The sequence below is a fragment of the Triticum aestivum genome, chromosome 3D, assembly GCF_018294505.1.
Source record: "Triticum aestivum cultivar Chinese Spring chromosome 3D, IWGSC CS RefSeq v2.1, whole genome shotgun sequence".
In the NCBI taxonomy this organism is placed as follows: Eukaryota; Viridiplantae; Streptophyta; class Magnoliopsida; order Poales; family Poaceae; genus Triticum; species Triticum aestivum.
Genome location: NC_057802.1, coordinates 534,805,355 through 534,828,704, shown reverse-complemented (window position 1 = coordinate 534,828,704; position 23,350 = coordinate 534,805,355). Strand labels below are relative to the sequence as shown.

Here is a 23,350-nt window from a genome sequence, read left to right as displayed (position 1 = left end):
CGGTGCCAGAGGCCCCGATTATGTCAGTGTTTTCGGAATCTGAGGTTGTGGTCGGATCCAGACTGATGTTGCTGGTCTCCCCTTGCCACACCACGGATGGCTTGAAAAGCCTTTCCAGAAAGATGTTAGGTGGGACGGGGTCGCGCTTAGCGCCGATGCGGGCAAGGACATCCGCCGCTTGATTCTTTTCTTGAGCCACATGATGAAATTCGAGCCCCTCGAACTGAGCTGACATCTTAAGGACGGCATTACGATAGGCCACCATTTTCGGATCTTTGGCATCGAAGTCTCCATTTATTTGAGATATTGTGAGGTTTGAATCCCCACGCTCTTCTATGCGCTGAATGCCCATGGAGACGGCCATCCGAAGACCATGCAACAGAGCCTCATATTCGGCTGCATTGTTGGAGTTTGTGTATAATATTTGGAGTACGTATTGGACTGTATCTCTAGTGGGGGATGTGAGGACAACACCTGCTCCCAGATCTGCCAGCATTTTAGAACCGTCTAAGTGCATGATCCAGTTGGAGTATGTGTCGTACTCTTTAGGGAGTTCGGCCTCTGTCCATTCAGCGACGAAGTCCGCCCGTACTTGGGATTTAATGGCTAGCCGTGGTTTATATGTGATGTCGAATGGGAGGAGCTCGATGGCCCACTTGGCAATCCGGCCCGTGGCATCGCGGTTGTTTATTATGTCATTGAGTGGTACTTCAGAGGCCACCGTGATTGAACACTCTTGAATGCAGTGTCGTAGTTTCCGGGATGCCATGAAGACCGCGTATGCTATTTTTTGATAATATGGGTACCGGGATTTGCATGGTGTGAGGACAGTAGATACGTAGTATACCGGCTTCTGAACCAGAAATTTGTGTCCATCCTCCTCTCATTCGACGACGAGCACCGCACTCACAACTTGGTGTGTTGCAGCTATGTATAACAACATGGGTTCGCCAATGTTCAGCGCGGCCAAGATTGGGTTGCTTGCTAAAAGTGCCTTTATTTCCTCCAGTCCGGCCGTCACCGCGTCCATCCACTCGAAGTGTTCGCTTCGTCGAAGAAGGCGATAAAGTGGCAATGCCTTTTCTCCCAATCTGGAGATAAAGCAGCTTAAAGCTGCCACGCATCCAGTTAGTTTCTGGATTTGTTTGAGATCTGTTGGGGTAGCCAATTGTGACAAAGCTCGGATTTTAGCTGGGTTTGCTTCAATTCCTCTATTGGAAACGATGAAGCCCAGCAGCTTTCCGGCAGGAACGCCGAAAACACATTTTTCCGGATTGAGCTTAATGTCATATGTTCGGAGGTTATCGAACGTGAGCCTTAGATCGTCTATTAAAGATTTGGCATGTCTGGTCTTGATGACTACGTCGTCGACATATGCTTCAACTATTTTGCCGATTTGTTTCTCTAGGCATGTTTGAATCATGTGTTGGTAGGTGGCACCAGCGGTTTTGAGCCCGAAAGGCATAGTGTTGAAGCAGAAAGGCCCGTATGGGGTGCTAAATGCCGTTTCGGCTTGATCGGACTCCATCATCTTGATTTGATGTGTCCCAGGGTAGCATCGGTAATCTGATCAATGCGCGGGAGAGGGAAGGGATCCTTAGGGCAAGCCTTGTTGAGGTCTTTGAAATCGACACATAGGCACCAGGATTTATCCTTGTTTGGTACCATCACGAGGTTTGCTAGCCAATCCGGGTGTTTTATTTCTCTGATGAATTCGACTTCAAGTAATTTGGCTAGTTCCTCTCCCATAGCTTGACGTTTGGGTTCTGAAAAGCGCCGTAGTGTTTGCTTGACCGGCTTATATCCCTTCAGTATGTTGAGACTGTGTTCGGCCAACCTGCGTGGGATCCCCGGCATATTGGAAGGGTGCCAGGCGAAGATATCCCAGTTCTCGCGTAGGAACGCCCGCATTGCAGCGTCGATTGTGGGGTCCAGTTGTGCCCCGACGGATGCTGTCTTTGTGGGGTCCATTGGGTGGACTTGGAATTTGACTATTTCGTCCGCTGGTTTAAAGGAGGTGGACTTGGATCGCTTATCGAGTATCACGTCGTCCTTATCCTCCGTGGAGCATAATGTCATTAATTCTTCGACCGCGAGGGCTTCGGACAATGCTTCGAGGGCCAAGGCGGCCGTTTTATTTTCGGCGTGGAGTGCTATATCCGGATCACTCGCAAGAGTGATAATTCCATTGGGCCGGGGCATCTTGAGCTTCATGTACCCGTAATGGGGTATAGCTTGAAAGCTCGCAAATGCATCCCGCCCTAACAAGGCGTGATATCCACTAGTGAAAGGGGCCACCCGAAAAGTTATCTCTTCGGAACGGTATACCACATCAAGTGTGATTTTTCCCGCACATCGTGCCTCCCGGCTAGGAATAATTCCTCGGAAGGTTGTGCTGCTTTGCTCAATGCGGCTCCTGTCTATTTCCATTTTGTTGAGAGTTTCCTCGTAGATGAGGTTTAGTCCGCTACCGCCGTCCATGAGCAGTTTGGTAAGCCGGAAGCCGTCCATGGTTGGACTAAGGACCAAAGCGCCGGTGCCCGGACTGTTCTGAATTGCGGTTCGTCACTGGCACTGAAAGTTATGGCCGTGTCGTTCCAGGGGTTTATTGCTGCAACTTGGCAGACTTCGGCAAGGCTGCGAAGTGCTCTCTTGTGCCTGTTACCTGAGGCGAAAGTCTCAAAGACTGTCAATACTGTAGTGTTGTGTTCTGAGGGATGTTGCTCTGCGGTGTTTTTTATGAGGAGATCCTCGCCGCTCTTGGCCACCTGCCGAAGTATCCAACATGCTCTAAGGCTGTGTGTTGGTACAATATCCGGTGTGGTGTGTATTTTGCATGGCCTATCGAGCCACCCCTCCAAAACGGTTGCGCGCCCTGTAGTGGGCTTCGATTTCTTCGTGATTGGATCGGGCGACCTACGAGGGTACACCCTTTTTGTTCGGACGAGGGGTTTAGCGAGAGCCGGTGGATCCCAAAAGGCTGCTTGAGTTTTCCAGGCGGTTTCCATCACGCAGTACTTCTGTAGTATGATCACCAATTCATTGAAGCGTGATACGTGACGGCGATTTATGGCGTTAAGGAGTCCCTTGTCCGTGCAATTTTTGCAGAATAATGAGATTGCGTCTTCATCGCAACAGTCTTTGACCTTGTCCTTGACAAGGAGGAATCTGGCCCAAAAGTGATGTACCGTCTCTTGGGACTATTGTCTGATGCGGGAAAGATCGCTTGAGTCTGGGTGGGTGGGTGGAATTATGTCCGAACCCTGACCCGATCTGTGACCCAGAGCTTGAAGAGTTTCCGAGCTTAATAGTTCGGGTTCCAGGATGTCAACCAATTTTTCTGGCCCACAGTCCGATAATAAGCTCGGAGTTCGGGGCACGTCTTCCCGCGGGCAGGTATCCAGCTCGGTGAGCTTGGAAATCCAGACATATTTCGTCCTCAATATAGGGGAAGAGTTGTTGCATTGCTCCTCCACCACCGCTATCTGATGGGTGATCGGCGGAGATTCAATCTCTCTCTGGTCGGGTTTAAGCCCAATCTGATCCTAGTCCGAAGCGACTCCCAAAGCGGCGATGCGATCCAGGAGCCTGTTTAGAGACGATAACTCCATTGGATCCATCTGCTCGGCGTATTCCGAGCTTACGTGGAGACGATTTTCGATGACCCGAGAAGTCATTGTCGGCCCGACGGCCGAACGGGCGATCAAGACGAAGCTGCCCAGCCGGAGGGTTTGGCCTGAGGCCAGAGCTCCCCCGGAGGTGATGTTGTCCTTGATAACAAGGCGAGCCATCAACCCTACCTTCGACTTCACAGTGGAACTCTCAATGAAAGCACCAATGTCGGTGTCAAAACCGGCGGATCTCGGGTAGGGGGTCCCGAACTGTGCATCTAAGGCTAATGGTAACAGGAGGCAGGGGACACAATGTTTACCCAGGTTCGGGCCCTCTCGATGGAGTTAATACCATACTTCCTGCTTGATTGATCTTGATGATATGAGTATTACAAGAGTTGATCTACCACGAGATCGTAGAGGCTAAACCCTAGAAGCTAGCCTATTATTATGATTGTTGTCGTCCTACGGACTAAACCCTCCAGTTTATATAGACACCGGAGGAGGCAAGGGTTACACAGAGTCGGTTACAGAGAAAGGAATCTTCATATCCGAATTGCCAAGCTTGCCTTCCACGCAAAGGAGAGTCCCATCCGGACACGGGACAAAGTCTTATATCTTGTATCTTCATAGTCCAACAGTCCGGCATATACATATAGTCCGGCTGTCCGAGGACCCCTTAATCCAGGACTCCCTCAGTGATCCTTGAGGAATTTGACATTCTCAATGCCAATGACATGCTTCTTCGCGAGCGTGTGCAAATTCCTCATGCCAGCATGACCAAGTCTTCGATGCCATAGCCAGCCTTCTGAAGCTTTTGCAAGTAGACATATAGCAGGTTGTGGTCCTGAGGAGAAATCAACAATATACAAATCTCCTCTCCTAAAGCCTTCGAAGACTTTGGAATGGTCAGCTTCCATGATCACAACACACCGATACTTGCCGAAGATAACAACCATATCAAGATCACAAAGCATTGAGACAGACATGAGGTTGAATCCTAAGGACTCGACAAGCATGACTTTGTCCATGTGTCGATCCTTTGAGATCGCAGCTCTACCTAGACCCAATACCTTGCTTTTGCCTTTGTCAGCGTAGGTGATATGCTTCAGATGCGACGGTGATAGGGGAGTGTTCATCAATAAGTTCCTGTCACCAGTCATGTGATTTGTACATCCACTATCGAGGACCCACTCTGTAGCTTTGGGTTAAAATCCTGCAGATGAATTAGTGCAGCTTACAGACTCATATACTTCATCACTGAAGAATATGACATCAAATTCATCAGATCAATTTCATCAAGCAAGAGAACAAGTAAAGCAGTAGGAGGACGTGAGAAATGAAAATTCATTTCTTCATTATTAGCTTGAGTCCTTTCAAGCATATTCAGGTCTCCAGCAAATTCTTCAAACGAATTCGTTCATCTGGAGACCTGACCCTGCATACAAGATTAGTTATTTTCTTCACCACCCACATCTGAAGGGGTGGCAAAGAGAAAGGTGGCATAGATGCCAATCCATTTCGTTTCACATAAGAGGGGTTAGGTTAAGCATATGAATAAGTAGAGAAATTCTTTGAGAACTTATGAACATAATGATTTGAAGAATAATGCACATATTCGTAGACCTTAGTCTTTCCCTGCGAAACAGAAGTGTTAGCATGATGATGTTCATATGAGGATCTGGATCCATATGAGGAATTTGGTCCATATGAAGAATTTGATCTGGGGTTCCTATTCTTCACAGGTGGTGTCATGAGGACATTCACCTGAAGACTTTCAAGGCACCTTTTGGGAACCCAGATTTTCTTCATAGGGGGACCGTTCCTGCAGTTAGTGCCAACATATCTAGCAAATACTTCACCATTCTGATTTTTGAACAGTTTATAGTTGGAGTCAAAAGACTCATCAGAAGAATATGAAGATTCACATGTAAAGCCAGATAAAGTAGATGGATCTACGGGAGGTCCTTTCGCAGCAACCCATGAGGTTTTTGGATACTGCTCAGGTTTCCAGTAGGTCCCATCAGCATTGAGTTTCCTCTCAAAGGCAATACCCTCTTTCCTAGGGTTCCTGTTGAGGATCTGCTTTTTAAGCACATCACAAAGAACCTGATGCCCTTTGAGGCTTTTGTACATGCCTGCCACATACAATTCCTTCAGCCCTGCATCGTCAGTGATACTAGAGATGTCCTCAGATGAGGAATTTGTGATAGCAAAGACAGGTGAAGAAGTTGCAGCAATAGAAGCATTTGAACATTCAGGTGAAGAATTAGAAGATTCACGTTCAATGCACTTCAAACATGGTGGAATGAATTCAACCTGAGCGGCACTGATTTTTTGAGCAAGCAATGAATCACGCTCCTTCTGAAGATCATCATAACTCTCCCTTAGCTTCTCAAGATCCTGCTTTCTTTGAAGAAATTCATAAGAAAGCTTCTCATGATCAGATAAGAGAGTGTTATGACTACTCTGAAGGTTATCAAACTTAGACTGAAGTCTCTGAAGATTATCAGTCAAGGTTTGAGTGCGATCCATTTCTTCACCCAACATATCATCACTTTTATCTAGCATATTTTGAACTTTTCCAAAAGCCTTTTGTTGTTTCACAGCAATCTTAGCAAGTTTAGAATAGCTAGGCTTGAGGTTTTCATCAGATTCATCCTCACTTGATTCAGAGGAGGGATATTGGAGTACCTTGGCACCTTTTGCCATGAAGCAATAGGTGGGAGCATAGTCATCATTGCCGTCGTCAACAGTGTTGGGGAAGTCATTTTCCTCAGAGTTGAAGATGGACTTGCTGACGAACACAGTAGCAAGGGCTAGGCTCGCCACACCAGATTCTGACTCCTCAGATGCCTCCTCTTCCTCATTTTCCTCAGATTCAGCCTCAGAGTCCATTTCCTTGCCGATGAAAGCCTGAGCCTTCTTGGAGGTGCTCTTCTTGTGAGATGAAGACTTCGAGGATTTCGTTGATGAGGACTTTGAAGGTTTCTTCTTATTCTTTGAGTCATCAGAACTGTAATCCTTGTACTTCTTCTTCTTTGATTCCTTTTCCCATTGAGGACAATATTGAATGTAGTGACCAGGTTTCTTGCATTTGTGACACAGTCTCTTCTTGTAGTCACGGGATGAGGAATCAGATTTTATGTCATCACTTCTTGAGGATTTTCCGAAGCGACCACGTCTTGAGAACTTCTGGAATTTCCTCACGAGCATTGCTAGCTCCTGGCTCAGTTCTTCAGGATCACCAAGGCTGCTACCGGAATCCTCACCTTTAGATTCAAATACTGCCTTGGCCTTCAGAGCTCATGATCTACCATAGCTCGATCCATAAAGATCTCTCTTCTCAGCAAGCTGGAACTCATGAGTATTTAGCCTCTCAAGGATGTCAACGGGATCAAGTGACTTGTAATCTCCACGTTCTTGTATCATCAGTGCAAGAGTGTCAAATGAGGAATCAAGTGATCTCAGCAATTTCTTCACCACCTCATGGTCGGTGATGTCATCGGCACCAAATGCTTGAAGCTCATTTGAGATGGCAGTGAGGCGATCGAAGGTTTGCTGAACACTTTCATTGTCGAGTCTTTTGAAGCGGTTGAAAATATTGCAAAGAACGTCAACTCGAGAGTCACGTTGTGTTGAGACTCCTTCATTAACCTTGGACAGTATGTTCCAGATAAGCTTTGCAGTCTCCAAAGCACTCACTCTACGATACTGCCCTTTGCTCAGATGGCCACATATGATGTTCTTCGCTTGCGAGTCGATTTTCTTGAATCTCTTCACATCAGCAACATTCAAGGAAGGGGTGATTGAGGGAACGCCATTTTCCAAAATGTGCCAGAGATCGTTATCAATTGCCTCAAGATGCATGCGCATCTTATTCTTCCAGTATGGGTAGTCCGTCCCATCGAAGGTAGGACACCCAGCAGAGATCTTGATCATGCCTGCAGTCGACATAACTAAAACTACAGGTGGTTAAACCAAAATCACACAGAATAAGGGAGTACCTCGCTCTGATACCAACTGAAAGTGCATTAAGTCGGCTAGAGGGGGGTGAATAGGCAATTTTTACAAATTCATCACTAAGGAATTTTAGGTGAGGAAATTCCTAGCAGCGGAATAAGTACTCAGATGCAAACATAACAGAACAGAAGCACGGTCGTCGTGATGAAATGAAAACAAGCACGGAGTACAGAAAGCGTAATCACACGATAAGCACGCTGAAGACAAACTGGCTGAAGGAATTGAAGTGAGGAAATTCAGAAAGTCTTCAGTCAATGTCTTCAAACAGTAGCGATCAAGTACACAACACAGTAATGAGGAAATGAAAGGGTTGAGGAAATAGAACCAGTTAGCTCGGTGAAGACAGCGATTTGGTAGACCAGTTCCAACTGCTATGGCAGTTGTACGTCTGGTTGGAGCGGCTAGGTATTTAAACCTGAGGACACACAGTCCTCACCGTATTCTCCTTGAGCTAAGGTCACACAGACCTCGCCCAATCACTCGTGGTAAGTCCTCAGGTGACTTCCAAACCTTCACAAACTTGGTCACTCAGCGATCCACAATTTCCTCTTGGATGCTATAGACCATGACGCCTAACCGTCTGGAGGATGCACAGTCCTCAAAGGTAATAAGCGTCGGTTCCACACAGGAACAATCTCTTCAGTGATGCTCAATCACTTTGGGTTTGTAGGTGTTTGGGTTTGGGTTTTGGTTTTCCTCAATTGATGATTTTCGCTCAAAGTTCTCGAAGGATGGGATGCTCTAAATGACAAGTGTCAGTTTCTCTCGGAGCAGCCAACTAGCTAGTGGTTGTAGGGGGCGGCTATTTATAGCCTAGGGAGCAGCCCGACATGATAAGACAAAAATGCCCTTCAATGATATGACCGTTAGGTGGGTAGATATTTTGGGACGGCTGGCGCTTAGCACAGCAACGGTCGGAAATTTGAGTACCAAATTCCTCAGGGCTATCATGTTCCTCACTTGTAGACAATTCGCACTGGCGAATTCCTAACTCCTCAGTCAGAACAAATTCCTCAGAGACCAGAAGATCGCCGTCTCTGTCACTGTAGAACTTGACTGAACTGTATGAGATTTCCAATGGCTTCACTCGAAAGGATTGGTAGGTGTAGGATTTGAGATGAGCATCACTTGGAAACTTTTCCTTAGTTTTACCTTGACCCCCTTTAACAGTACTGTGTTTCCTATGACTCAAGAAAGAGAAAATTATACTACAAAAACAAAATTCTTCACACTTCATATTCCTCGCATGAATATCCAGTCTTCAAGGTCACACTAATTTCTTCACTTTCAAAGTCTTCAGAAAGCCAAAGTCTTCAGTTGAAGACATTCATTTTTAGGGGTCGAATTTCTCTGTAAATATCAAACTCCTCATAGACTTACAGACTTGTGTACACTTACAAACGCATTAGTCCCTTAACCTATAAGTCTTCAATACACCAAAATCACTACGGGGCACTAGATGCACTTACATATCTACTATATGATTCACGCTCGACATTTCAGTCTCAGTGTTCCGAGGCCATATCTGCATATGCTAGGCTCGTCAAGTTTAGCCCGAGTATTTTGCGTGTGCAAAACTGGCTTGCACCTGTTGTATGTGAACGTAGAGCTTATCACACCCGATCATCACGTGGTGTCTCGGCACGACGAACTGTAGCAATGGTGCATACTCAGGAAGAACACTTGTACCTTGAAATTTAGTGAGAGATCGTCGTATAATGCTACCGCCGTACTAAGCAAAATAAGATGCATAAAGGATAAACATCACATGCAATCAAAATATGTGACATGATATGGCCATCATCATCTTGTGCCTTTGATCTCCATCTCCAAAGCACCGTCATGATCTCCATCGTCACCGGCTTGACACCTTGATCTCCATCGTAGCGTCGTTGTCGTCTCGCCAACTATTGCTTCTACGACTATCGCTACCGCTTAGTGATAAAATAAAGCAATTACATGGCAATTGCATTTCATACAATAAAGCGACAACCATAAGGCTCCTGCCAGTTGACGATAACTTTTACAAAACATGATCATCTCATACAACAATTTATATCTCATCACGTCTTGACCATATCACATCACAACATGCCCTGCAAAAACAAGTTAGACGCCCTCTACTTTGTTGTTGCAAGTTTTACGTGGCTGCTACGGGCTTCTAGCAAGAACCGTTCTTACCTACACATCAAAACCACAACGATTTTTTGTCAAGTGTGTTGTTTTAACCTTCAACAAGGACCAGGCGTAGTCAAACTCGATTCAACTAAAGTTGGAGAAACAGTCACCCACTAGCCACATGTGTGCGAAGGACGTCGGTAGAACCAGTCTCATGAACACGGTCATGTAATGTCGGTCCGGGCCGCTTCATCCAACAATACAGCTGAATCAAAGTAAGACGTTGCTGGTAAGCAGTATGACTATTATCGCCCACAACTCTTTGTGTTCTACTCGTGCATATAACATCTATGCATAGACCTAGCTCGAATGCCACTGTTGGGGAACGTAGCATGCAATTTCAAAAAATTCCCTATGCTCACGCAAGATCTATCTAGGAGATGCATAGCAACGAGAAGGGGAGAGCATCTTCATACCCTTGAAGATCGCAAAGCGCAAGCGTTTATCAACGCGGTTGATGTAGTCGTACACCCTCACGATCCGTCCCGATCAAGTACCGAACGTATGGCACCTCCGCGTTCAGCACACGTTTAGCTCAATGATGTCCTCACCTTCTTGATCCAGCAAGACGGGCGAAGTACTAGATGAGTTCCGGCAGCACGACGGCGTGGTGACGGTGTTCGTGAAGAACAATCTCCACAGGGCTTCGCCAAACACTGCGGAAACTATGATGGAGGATAAACTAGAGGCGACGGGTTGTCGGCACACGGCTTGGTGATTCTTGATGTCTCTTTGGTGCTAGCCCTGCCCCTCTATTTATATGTTGAGCCTTGGGGTCGAAACTTGGAGTAAAAGCCTCAACAAAGTCGGTTTCACCCGAAAGGCAAGAGTCCTTCTCGGACTCCGGGACCAGACGCCAGGGTTCCCGGCGTCTGGACCCAGACGCCAGGGACCTTGGCGTCTGGCCCCTGGACTCCACAAAACTTCCTTTTGCGCTTTCCAAAAACCTTGTGGTGTTTCCCCTTTGACCCAAATAAAGTGTTCTCGTACCCAAACATTTTGGGAAACATCCGGAACCCCTTCCGGTGAATTCTGGAACCCTTCCGGAGACCAAACACTATTATCCCATATATCAATCTTTATCTCCAAACCATTCCGGAGTTCCTCGTCATGTCCGTGATCTCATCCGGGACTCCGAACAACATTGGGTCACCAACATACATAACTCATATAATACTATATCGTCAATGAACGTTTAAGCGTGCGGACCCTATGGGTTCGAGAACTATGTAGACATGACCGAGACACCTCTCTGGTCAATAACCAATAGCGGAACCTGGATGCCCATATTGGCTCCTACATATTCTACGAAGATCTTTATCGGTCGAGCTGCATAACAACATATGTTGTTCCCTTTGTCATCGGTATGTTACTTGCCCGAGATTCGATCGTAGGTATCCTCATACCTAGTTCAATCTCGTTACCGGTAAGTCTCTTTTCTCGTTCCGTAATGCATCATCCCGCAACTAACTCATTAGTCACATTGCTTGCAAGGCTTTATATTTATGATCATTACCGAGAGGGCCCAAAGATACCTCTCCGATACACTGGGTGAAAAATCCTAATCTCGATCTATGCCAACTCAACAAATACCATTGGAGACACCTGTAGAGCATCTTTATAATCACCCAGTTACATTGTGACGTTTGATAGCACACTAAGTGTTCCTCCGGTATTCGGGAGTTGCATAATCTCATAGTAATAGGAACATGTACAAGTCATGAAGAAAGCAATAGCAATAAACAAAACAATCATAGTGCTAAGCTAACGGATGGGTCTTGTCCATCACATCATTCTCTAATGATGTGATCCCGTTCATCAAATGACAACACATGTCCATGGCTAGGAAAATTAACCATCTTTGATTAACGAGCTAGTCAAGTAGAGGAACACTAGGGACACTCTGTTTGTCTATGTATTCACACATGTACTAAGTTTCTGGTTAATACAATTCTAGCATGAATAATAAACATTTATCATGATATAAGGAAATAAAATAATAACTTTATTATTGCCTCTAGGGCATATTTCTTTCATTATGGACATGTTGTTTCTATTTTGGAGTATTGTAAGAACTATGGTACTGCTAGTCTTTTATCCTGGGATGTAACCTATGAGGATAGCAGTAATTTAATCTCTGTCTCTCCCAATCACAGTATCCTGTCCAAGATTTCATACTCTAGGCAATATGATTTGACACTCTTTATGTCCAGCTCTCATGTTATCTCATGAATAGAGAATGGAATATCCTTAACTGGAATATCAAGGGTATTAATGACCCAAAAAAGTGGACTGCCATAGCTAATAAAATTGAAGAATCTCAATGCTCAGTTATCTGTATACAAGAGATTAAAAGGGAGACTTTTGACAGCTTATACTTAAAAAAATTGTCCAAGAAGAATAAACAAGTTTGGATATCTCCCCTCTATAGGAGCATCAGGACGAATCTTAGTGGCCTGGAATGATCAAGTTTTGGGGGGTCAGGTATTTCATAGAAACAATTATGCCATCACTATGCAATTCACTTCCAAGCATAATGGAGATCAATGGGTACTCACTAATATATATGGACCCTGTGAGCAGCAAGAAAGACACCTCTTTATTAACTGGCTAAAAAAAATTCATATTGATGATGATGTTAATTGGATTCTACTGGGAGGCTTCAACTATATCAGATACCCACACAACAGGAGCATAGCAAGAGGAAACCTAGATGATATGCTCAGTTTTAGTGAAGCAATTAATCAGCAAGCACTGGTTGAAATCCCACTGAAAGGCAGGAAGTACACCTGGAGTAATATGCAAGAAGCACCTCTGCTTGAGAAATTAGATTGGTGTTTCACATCTGATGCTTGGGCCCTCAAATACCCAGCTACTTTCTCCCACCCATTGGCTAAAACTACATCTGATCATGGTCCCATCAACATCAAAATTGGCTCCTCTATTCTAAGATCTAAGATCTTCAGGTTTGAGAATTTCTTGCTGCAACACTCCCAATTCAAGGATGTGGTCAAATCCATCTGGTCACAACCAGTAGATGAAAGAGACAGTGCTAAAATCATAGCTGCCAAATTCAAAAGGCTAAGGAAAGGACTAAAAATTTGGTCCAGACAGTTATCTGATCTAAAGAAAATCATTGCAGATACCAACTTCATGATTCTCTGTTATGATTATTTTGAGGACTTCAGATCTTTGTCCATTGAGGAATCAAATGGAAGGGATGTACTCAAGAACCATATAGCAATGCTTTTGGAACACCAAAGGATCTACTGGAAACAAAGAGCAACAATCAGAATGGTGTAGATGGGGGAAGCTAACACCAGATACTTCCAAGCCAAAGCAACAATAAAGTACAAGAATAATTGTATTGTTATGCTCAAAGATGAATCAGGACATGAACACTTTGATCACCAAGCTAAAGTTGCAGTCTTATATGGAGCATTCAAAGAGAGATTGGGCACCAGCTCACCCACAGAAAACCCACTTCAACTGGATAATCTTCTTAGCTCTATAGGAGATCTATCTGATCTGGAAGCCCCTTTTAGTAAGGAAGAAATTGACAAGGTGGTTATGCAAATTCCATATGATAAATCTCCAAGGCCAGATGGTTTTAATGCAGCATTCCTGGGGTATCATTGCTCCTGATTTCTACCAGCTCATTCATGATTTCCACTCTCGCAATGTTAATATCCAAAGCATTAACTACTCGTTCATAACCTTGATCCCCAAAGTTGATGTTGCCTCTTGCCCTGCTGATTTCAGACCTATTTCACTCCTTAATTGCACTCTTAAAATTATCACCAAGCTCCTGGCAAATAGACTTCAACAAGTTATCCTTAGGATGGTCCACACGAATCAATATGGGTTTCTGAACAATAGATGCATCCAAGACTGTCTTGCATGGTCATATGAGTACACCCATCAATGCTTCCAAAGAAAAATTGAATTGGTCTTACCGAAACTGGACTTTGAAAAAGCTTTTGACATGTTGAATCATGAGACCATCATCCAAATTATGCAGGCCAAAGGGTTTGGATCTAGATGGATTCAGTGGATTAAAATGATATATGGGACTGGGTTTTCCTCTGTTCTGCTGAATGGTGTACCAGGAAAACAATTTTTGTGCAAGAAGGGTGTCAGACAAGGTGATCCACTTTCACCACTTATATTTGTGATTGTTGCAGATGTATTACAAACAATGATGAATGAGGCTTTGCATAACAACATGATCCAAACACCACTGATACATCAATCATGTACTGATTACCCTATCATTCAGTATGCTGATGACACCATCTTGATAGCTAAGGCTGATAGAAGACAACTTGAGCATATCTTGAACCTGTTGCTTCACTATGCTGCCTACACAGGGCTTAAAGCCAACTACTCCAAATCAACCCTCATTGCCATCAACACTCCTATGGATAAGATGACTGATCCGTCTCAACTTTTGGGCTGCAAAATAGGCACAATTCCTCACAAATATTTGGGTCTACCACTCTGCCACACCAAACCAAGAGTTGAAGATTATATGCCAATGCTGAAGAGAATTGAAAATAGGCTACTTGGATGCTCCACCCTCTTATCCACAGGAGACAAGCTCACCCTCATCAAGTCAGTTTTCTCAAGTATGCCTATTTTCTTCATGTGCACTATGTGGATTCCCATGATAGTAGTCAAGCAAATTAACACTTATCTCATCAATTGTTTCTGGCGAAAGTTTGGCACACAAGAGAGAGGATCAGTTTTGATTTCATGGGACAGAGTGTGTAAACCTAAAGCACAAGGTGGTCTGGGGGTCTTAGATGTTCATTTGCACAATCAAGCCCTACTCATGAAATTCCTCCACAAGTTCTTCAACAAAGAGAACATTCCATGGGTAAAAAAACATTTGGGAAGCATATTACCAAGACTGCCTACCTGGGGACAGGCTGGTAGGCTCCTTTTGGTGGAAAGGTATCATGAAAACTCTGCCCACATTCAAGCAACATGCCATATGCAAACCAGGCAAGGGGGATACTGCTCTTTTTTGGTATGACAAGTGGATGGGTGAACCACTATAGTTTAAACTGCCTGAACTGTTCTCTTTTGTCATCAACAAACAGATCACACTGAAACAAGCCCAAGAGCAACAGGAATTCAATCAGCTTTTCCATAGACCCCTTTCTCTACAAGCCTTCAACCAGTTCAATTCTCTCCATACTCACATACATAACATCCCGCAATCTGATGAGAAGGATAAATGGAGCTACACATGGACTAGCCCCCAATACTCATCCATGAAAATGTACAAGAACATATGTGGACAGGCTGAAGCACACACCATTTTTAAGCAGCTATGGAAAACTTCCTGCAGACTCAGACACAAGATCTTCTGGTTATTACTGCATGATATAGTTAGCACAAGGAACCTACTACAACGCAGAAATATGTTTCTGCCTAATTATAATTGTGCTCTGTGCGCGGATGCAACAGATGAAACTCTCATTCACCTTTTTTGGAATTGCCCTTTCTCACTTAACTGCTGGACAAGTCTGATACCCACCAAGCAAAGAGGGATTTCTGCATTTGATGAAATAGTTCTGACCACGATCAAGTTACCCAAAGACATTGCAATGGAGATCATAATTATGGGATGCCGGAGTACTTGGATAGTAAGAAATGATAAAATTATCAGATCTGCTCCACCACATGTTATCTCTTGAAAATACTATCTCAAAGAAGGATTACAGACAGTCAGACTCAGAGCAAAGAATCACAAAGCAACACAGATTGATAGTTGGATAGAACTGAACTTATAAATAGTTTTCATGTTTCCTAGAGCGGGAATTGGTTAAGTCTACTTTCTGTACTTGTATGTAAATATTTTTTTATTAATATAAATGAAATACCGTAGAACTTTGAAAAAACCACAAAACTTGTAATTTTGATGTCAGGTTACTGCTAAGACTGTTAGTTAGTTCACAGCGCTCTACTTCTCAAGATTTCTTGGATCAATGGTTTGCACCAACACGAAGTTCAGTCAATGTTTGCAACAGCTAATGCGTGCCTGGTTGGATATTGCTCCGTACGTGCTATTACAACGATCTTTGAGTTCATCCAACTTGCCATTGAAATGTGCTCTAAGCTACACATCCATCCTCATGCTCGATGATTTCCAATTTATACGTTTTTGTGATACCACTCTAATTATTAACATCTCTGTTTTCAAGTCTGAATTCTTGGCAGAATACAATCTGCCTATAATAGGTAACTATTGTGGAGTATGACGGCAGATTGCAAACTTCTCGTGTAAACAGATTAACTGTGTATCCAGTATGCACATAACATCCTCGAGTTTCATGTACTTCTATTTTTAGAATTCTAAATTGTTTCACACTGTTCATAGAAACTCGTGATACTGATGCCAAAGCACTTACTGTAAACCGAGCTGGTTTCAGTATCAAAATTTATATATGGATCAGCAAGGACGATAAGTAGTCACAAGCTGAGTGGAAACAACATATTTCAAAATGTACTTCTTTATACTAATTAATTTTGCAAAGTGGTGTATACTAGTTAAAGAAATTACTCATAGCTTGATACAGCTTCACATAAATGTTTTGAAGTGGTTTTATTCCTGTGAATTTTGTTGGTATGAATTAATGAAATGTGGCATGTCTTCCCAGTTTATTTTTGAAGTATTTGTCGTGTGAGAAACGGAGAACTACTACGGGTCTGGAGGAGAGATGTGGAGACCTGTTGTGATTTTGCAAAGACACGCCACTTTCAGGGGGCAAAACACAAACGTTATAAGGGGGCATATGTAAATAGACTAGTGAAATGATCCTGTCCATTCCATGCAGATCTGACGCACCACATGGTCTTGGAGCATGGTATCATCACATGGACCGTAGCACTGGATATTTCCCCTTCTTAACTTATCTGACAACAAACATACAGCTTCTTAATGTGTGCCATGAGCACCCATCGTCGGAGATACACCCCTGCGTAAGATACAACTGAAACCACAAGCTGATCAAGATCGACCCCAAACACCACCACTACAAGAATACAGAGTCGGCATGATCAAGCAATGAAATTGCTATAACCACTGTGCATGGCTGGAGTTGCCATTGCCACTTCAAATTTGGGCACCATAACGCATGTCCAATTTACCAGAAAATTGACAAAAGAACTAAAATGTTGTGCGACATATATTCACTTGACAGAAATCTTTATGTAGTGGAGTGAGCAAAATAAGAGAACTCGTCCAGAAATGCTCTCACAAGAGTTTACCAGAAAACAACAAACAGAAACACATGAGTACCAAAACCACAGTCATGGAAGTTCACTCTCAATTGCTCATGACGTAGCTGGAGCACCACTGCCAGCACCACCAGGACCACCACCTAAACCACCAGGAGGAAGAGGAGCTTGGGCCTCAGGACTTGGCCCTGCAAAATGAAACTAGAGTATAAGCCACATGGCACAACAGCATTACATCAGATGGTAGAAATCACACAAATAAGATGTCAAGCAAAAAGCTTGGCCATGCAAAATGAAACTAGAGTATAAGCCACATGGCACAACAGCATTACGGCAGATGGTAGAAATCATACAAATAAGATGTCAAGCAAAAAGCTAGTGTGTGGCATTAATAGGGTGATAAAGATTGCATGTACTCGTAGTATAATATCTAACGGGTCATCGAATACAAGGAATAGTTAACAGTCCTAGCTTTGGCAGAAAACAATCTGTACCGCAGCCCTCAAATACAGCACTGATAAACTAAACTTTAAAGACTAGGAATATACTAGTATCTCACAACGATGGTGTGTTTTTGTTGTAACCTATGCTTAGCACCGCAATAACTAAACCCTGTGAACCCCTGTTAGGAACACCACTAAGATGAATAGTTTGACCTCTCTTCACTGCATAAAACTACAGAAATAGTGAAGGTATAAATTTACCAAAAAGAATACATTAACAAAAATTGGTACAGCAGAATTATTGAGAATAACCGAAGGTTTTTCCTTAAAAACATCCCAACATAATCTCAAGTTATGCTTGATGGTATTGACTGTGCGGATGGTGCTTTTGAATGGAAGTTTATCTCTGTAATCAGAATCCTGAAGGAACGCATCTTCATCTCCCAAAATTGCTCGAATCGTGTGCGAAACACATATAGGAAGATGAACTAGATTATACCCTCCTTCAAGAGCTAATACCATTTTTCCTCCTGAGAGAGGCAATAACTGGACAAAAACAAAATTAGTTACAGAAAATTATAAAGGAAGATCTAAAACTCCAGAGCAGCATTTACAATAGAGGATTAAACCTATTAGCACCTTACGGACAATCGTGCCAAAACCCTTTGCAGAAACGTTGCAACCTCCTATTGTTTCACCTTCCCCTACAAAAAGTAATACCTTACCGAATAAACATGTAGATAGCAAACACAAAACCACGAACTAGAATTAGATTTCTTACCAGCATCATAACCAGCAGAAACGAACACTACTTCTGGCTTAAACGCAGTGGCCACAGGGCCGAGAAGTTGATCGCATACGTAAAGCATGTCGACATCATTAAAACCTTTCTTGAGAGGAACATTTATATTATAACCCAAGCCCACCCCGTCACCAATATCGTTTACGCTACTTTTTGATGCAGGATAGGAGAGATCTCTCCTGCACACAATAATTAACGGTTACTCCCTCTGTAAAACAACACAAACAGCTACAATATGCAAAACAGAAGAATAACACTAGAAAACACTAATAGCATACCTATGTGTGGAAAAGAAAAGAACTTGTTTGCTTCCATAAAAGAGTTCCTGCGTGCCATTGCCATGATGCACGTCGAAATCAACCACCAAAGCTCTTTCGATGTGCTGCAAATAATGTGCGGTGATAAATTAGAGAAACTATAGAAATCTACATAAGATATGTTAAGCTTAGTAGATAACTTGTTGAGTACTGTTCCTGAACTAGAACAGGACATTTCTATATAAACTGATGGTGATTTTTGTAGTTTACTTGCCGGATTCCAGGGTATGTGCCATTGTAGATGCAGTAGAGGTAGGTACAGATAAAAAATAGTAGCATGTATCTTGAGCTTACGTTTAAAAAAAAGGCAGTGATATGAAAATGCAATAATAATTCTGAAAAATAAAGAGCACAATGTAATATCTCACATGGTGGTCAACAACATGTTGAGTAGCTATAGCAACATTGTTCAAAAAGCAGAAACCTTCAGAAATCTTATGAGCATGATGCCCTGGAGGTCTGATTATTGCAAAAGCAGTCTCATAATACTCTTCAACCACAAGGTCGGAACCCTAAACAATAAAATCAATGTAAGTTGACAAGTAAATTTGACAAGATTGATGAAGGTGTAGTTTTATCATTACCCTTATCACGGCCCCAGCTGCACTGTAAATAGCTTCGGTAGTTCCTTCAGAAGAGAATACACTAACTCCGGCAACTTGAGAAAATTTTGCGTCCTGCTCCTCATCTGTCATTGGCAGAGCATCAACATAATCCAACTGCTCAGGATCATTGACAGCCAAAATTATCTCACGATCAGCACTATCAAACGGTTCCCTCTCAGTTCTGCAAAAAGTCAGATTATGGTTACAGTAATTGTTATTAGTACTTGAACAATTGTACTAGCATTAGACATATTCCTTACTAGGCACAACTCACCTGTCAAGAACACCATCTTGATTCAATGTATTCATTATTTAAGAAATCCTAGATGCCTTTTCATATTTATGATCAGTGTCCTTATCCTGATGGGACTTCATCCTATCATAATCATGTAAGATGCAGACTTTTGATTTTTGCGACTGCTGTGAAAAAAGGAAAAATGTGTCAAAGTTCACAAAGAGGAGGATGGTGTATAATTGCTAAGAGATTTGTGAATGGGCACAATCAGCACTATATTTTCTCAAATCAAGTAACTATACGACATGAATGTACACAATCAGCACTATATTTTCTCAAATCAAGTGACTATACGACATGTGTGTAGGGGGGTGTGGTAAGAAACAATGATTCTTGAAAAAAAAAACTTGTTTTCCAATATTTCATAAGGTCAGCGGTACATTTTATCAAAATCATGTGAATATACACAAACCTAAATTGTCCGGATTTGCTGATCCACAACTACAAGGACTTCCATACACTAGTAGAAAAAGAGGCTTCCATACGCCCCCATTAGTCCCCAAAATAATCGAACCGCGACAAAAGAGGTCTTTAGTCACGGTTCGGGAGGAGACCCGCGACCAACTATCTGGGCCCAGCGCGCTCGGTCGACAGCTGGCGGACGGGAGGGGCTTTAGTCCCGGTTGGCCTGGCCAACCGGGACTAAAGGTCCCCGAAGGCCTTTAGTCGCGGTTGGCAAGGCCAACCGGGACTAAAGGCCCATCCAGCTGGCGGACGGGAGGGGTTTTAGTCCCGGTTGGCCTGGCCAACCGGGACTAAAGGTCCCCGAAGGCCTTTAGTCGCGGTTGGCCAGGCCAACCGGGACTAAAGGCCCATCCCTATATATAGGACTCAGCTCACTTCACTTCACTCAGCTCACTTCACAATATTCAGAAGGGGGTGGTGGGTTTGCTTTTGGTTCCTCCTATGCACACAAGGTGTTTGATGAAATGCCCGAGAGCCTGAAACAAACATGATATGAAGTGTCCGAGCCACACTTGAGCTTTCTCATTTATTTTTCCTCCGCGATCGCGGTTAGCAACTTGAACCTTTCATGTGTCATTGATAAAATATGCATGTGTGTAGTTCATTGTTTAATTTGTATTATTTCTAGCTAGTTAGTTTAACAAATGCATGATGGTTAATTATATACTTTATATAATAATAATGCAGATGAATCGGCAATGGATGTACGGTCCCCGACTCTCCGGCGAGTTCACTACGGGTTTGAAAGATTTCCTCGTAGTGGCAAATGCGAACAAGCAGCAAGGTTTTATTATCTGTCCATGTGCTGTCTGTAAGAATCAGAAGGGTTACTCCTCCTCAAGAGACGTTCACATGCACCTGCTTCAGCACGGTTTCATGCGAAGCTATAATTGTTGGACCAAGCATGGAGAAAGAGGGGTTAGAATGGAAGAAGATGAAGAAGGGGATGATATCGATGACAACTATCATGATCATTTCGGTGATACTTTCATGGAGGATGATGCTGAAGGTGGGGAAGGGTTAGGTGAAGGTGAAGAAGAGGCACATGATGAGCCCGCTGATGATCTTGGTCGGACCATTGCTGATGCACGGAGACGCTGCGAAACTGACAAGGATAGGGAGAATTTGGATCGCATGTTAGAGGATCACAAAAATTTGTTGTATCCAGGATGCGATAATAGTCTGAAAAAGCTGGGCTGCACACTGGATTTGCTAAAATGGAAGGCACAGGAAGGTGTAGGTGACTCATCATTTGAAAATTTGCTGAAAATGTTGAAGAATATGTTTCCGAAGAATAACGAGTTGCCCGCCAGTACGTACGAAGCAAAGAAGGTTGTCTGCCCTCTAGGTTTAGAGGTTCTGAAGATACATGCATGCATTAACGACTGCATCCTCTACCGTGGTGAATACGAGAATTTGAATGAATGCCCTGTATGCACTGCATTGCGTTATAAGATCAGAGGCGATGACCCTGGTGACGATGTTGAGGGCGAGAAACCCAGGAAGAGGGTTCCCGCCAAGGTGATGTGGTATGCTCCTATAATACCATGGTTGAAACGTCTGTTCAGGAACAAAAAGCATGCCAAGTCGTTGCGATGGCACAAAGAGGACCGTAAGTCCGACGGGGAGTTGAGACACACCGCTGATGGAACGCAATGGAGAAAGATCGACAGAGTGTTCAAAGATTTTGCAGCTGACGCAAGGAACATAAGATTTGGTCTAAGTACTGATGGCATGAATCCTTTTGGCGAGCAGAGCTCCAGCCATAGCACCTGGCCCGTGACTCTATGCATCTACAACCTTCCTCCTTGGTTGTGCATGAAGCGGAAGTTCATTATGATGCCAGTGCTCATCCAAGGTCCAAAGCAACCCGGGAACGACATCGATGTGTACCTAAGGCCATTAGTTGATGAACTTTTACAGTTGTGGGCCAGACCTGGTGTACGTGTCTGGGATGAGCACAAAGGAGAGGAATTTGACCTACGAGTGTTGCTTTTTGTAACCATCAACGATTGGCCTGCTCTCAATAACCTTTTGGGACAGACAAATAAGGGATACAATGCATGCACGCACTGCTTACATGAGACTGAAAGTGTACGTTTGGTTAATTGTAAGAAGAACGTGTACCTGGGTCATCGTCGATTTCTTCCCCGAAATCATAACGTAAGAAAGAAAGGCAAGCATTTCAACGGCAAGGCAGATCACCGGCCGAAGCCTGCGGAACGTACTGGTGCTGAGATATTTGATATCGTCAAGGATTTGAAAGTCATCTTTGGAAAGGGTCCTGGTGGACAATCAGTTCCGCGGGGAGTTGACGGGCACGCACCCATGTGGAAGAAGAAATCTATATTTTGAGAGCTAGAATATTGGAAAGTCCTAGATGTCCGCTCTGCAATCGACGTGATGCATGTTACGAAGAATATTTGCGTGAACCTGCTAAGCTTCTTGGGCGTGTATGGGAAGACAAATGATACAAAGGAAGCACGGCAGGACCAGCAACTTTTGAAAGACCCAGATGACCGGCATCCGGAATGGTTTCAAGTTCGTGCCAGCTACGCTCTTACCAAAGAAGAGAAGGTCGTTTTTTTTGAATGCCTGAGCAGTATGAAGGTCCCGTCTGGCTTCTCATCGAATATAAGGAAATAATAAACATGGCAGAGAAAAAGTTCCAAAACCTGAAGACTCACGACTGCCACGTGATTATGACGCAATTGCTTCCGATTGCTTTGAGGGGGCTCCTACCAGAAAATGTTCGAGTAGCCATTGTGTAGCTATGTGCATTCCTCAATGCAATCTCTCAGAAGGTAATCAATCCAGAAGATCTACCACGGTTACAGAACGATGTGGTCCAATGCCTTGTCAGTTTCGAGTTGGTGTTCCCACCATCCTTCTTCGATATTATGGCGCACCTCCTGCTCCACCTAGTCGAAGAGATTTCCATTCTCGGTCCTGTATTTCTACACAATATGTTCCCCTTTGAGAGGTTCATGGGAGTATTAAAGAAATATGTTCGTAACCGTGCTAGGCCAGAAGGAAGCATCGTCAAGGGCTATGGAAATGAGGAGGTAATTGAGTTCTGTATTGACTATGTTCCTGACCTTAAGCCGATTGGTATTCCTCAATCGCGGCACGAGGGGAGACTAAGTGGAAAAGGCAAGATCGGAAGGAAATCCACGATATGTATGGACGGTCATTCTATGACTGAAGCACACCACACAGTTCTGCAAAATTCCAGCTTGGTGGCTCCGTACTTCGAGCAACACAAGAATATTTTACGCTCGGACAACCCGGGGAAGCCTGAATCCTGGATTAGAAAGGCCCACATGGAGACTTTCGGCAGTTGGTTGCGAAAACATTTAATGA

At 43.7% G+C, this 23,350-nt stretch overlaps 1 protein-coding gene across 2 annotated transcripts in view; it reads right to left on the bottom strand.

The window, feature by feature from the left end:
- Window positions 1-17,009: 17,009 nt before the first annotated feature.
- Window positions 17,010-23,350, bottom strand: part of LOC123075251 (histone deacetylase 6) — a 16,276-nt gene continuing 9,935 nt past the window's right edge. The window contains exons 4-10 of one of the 2 annotated variants that reach the window (XM_044497905.1): window positions 19,502-19,647; window positions 19,207-19,408; window positions 18,991-19,134; window positions 18,584-18,687; window positions 18,285-18,484; window positions 18,143-18,207; window positions 17,010-18,049 (exon numbers count right to left, since the gene is read on the bottom strand). In XM_044497905.1, the coding sequence (XP_044353840.1) occupies window positions 17,723-18,049; window positions 18,143-18,207; window positions 18,285-18,484; window positions 18,584-18,687; window positions 18,991-19,134; window positions 19,207-19,408; window positions 19,502-19,536 (1,077 nt within the window). In that variant the 5' untranslated portion in view covers window positions 19,537-19,647 and the 3' untranslated portion in view covers window positions 17,010-17,722. The remainder of the gene's footprint in view (window positions 18,050-18,142; window positions 18,208-18,284; window positions 18,485-18,583; window positions 18,688-18,990; window positions 19,135-19,206; window positions 19,409-19,501; window positions 19,648-23,350) is intronic. The other variant, XM_044497906.1, reaches the window with a different exon arrangement.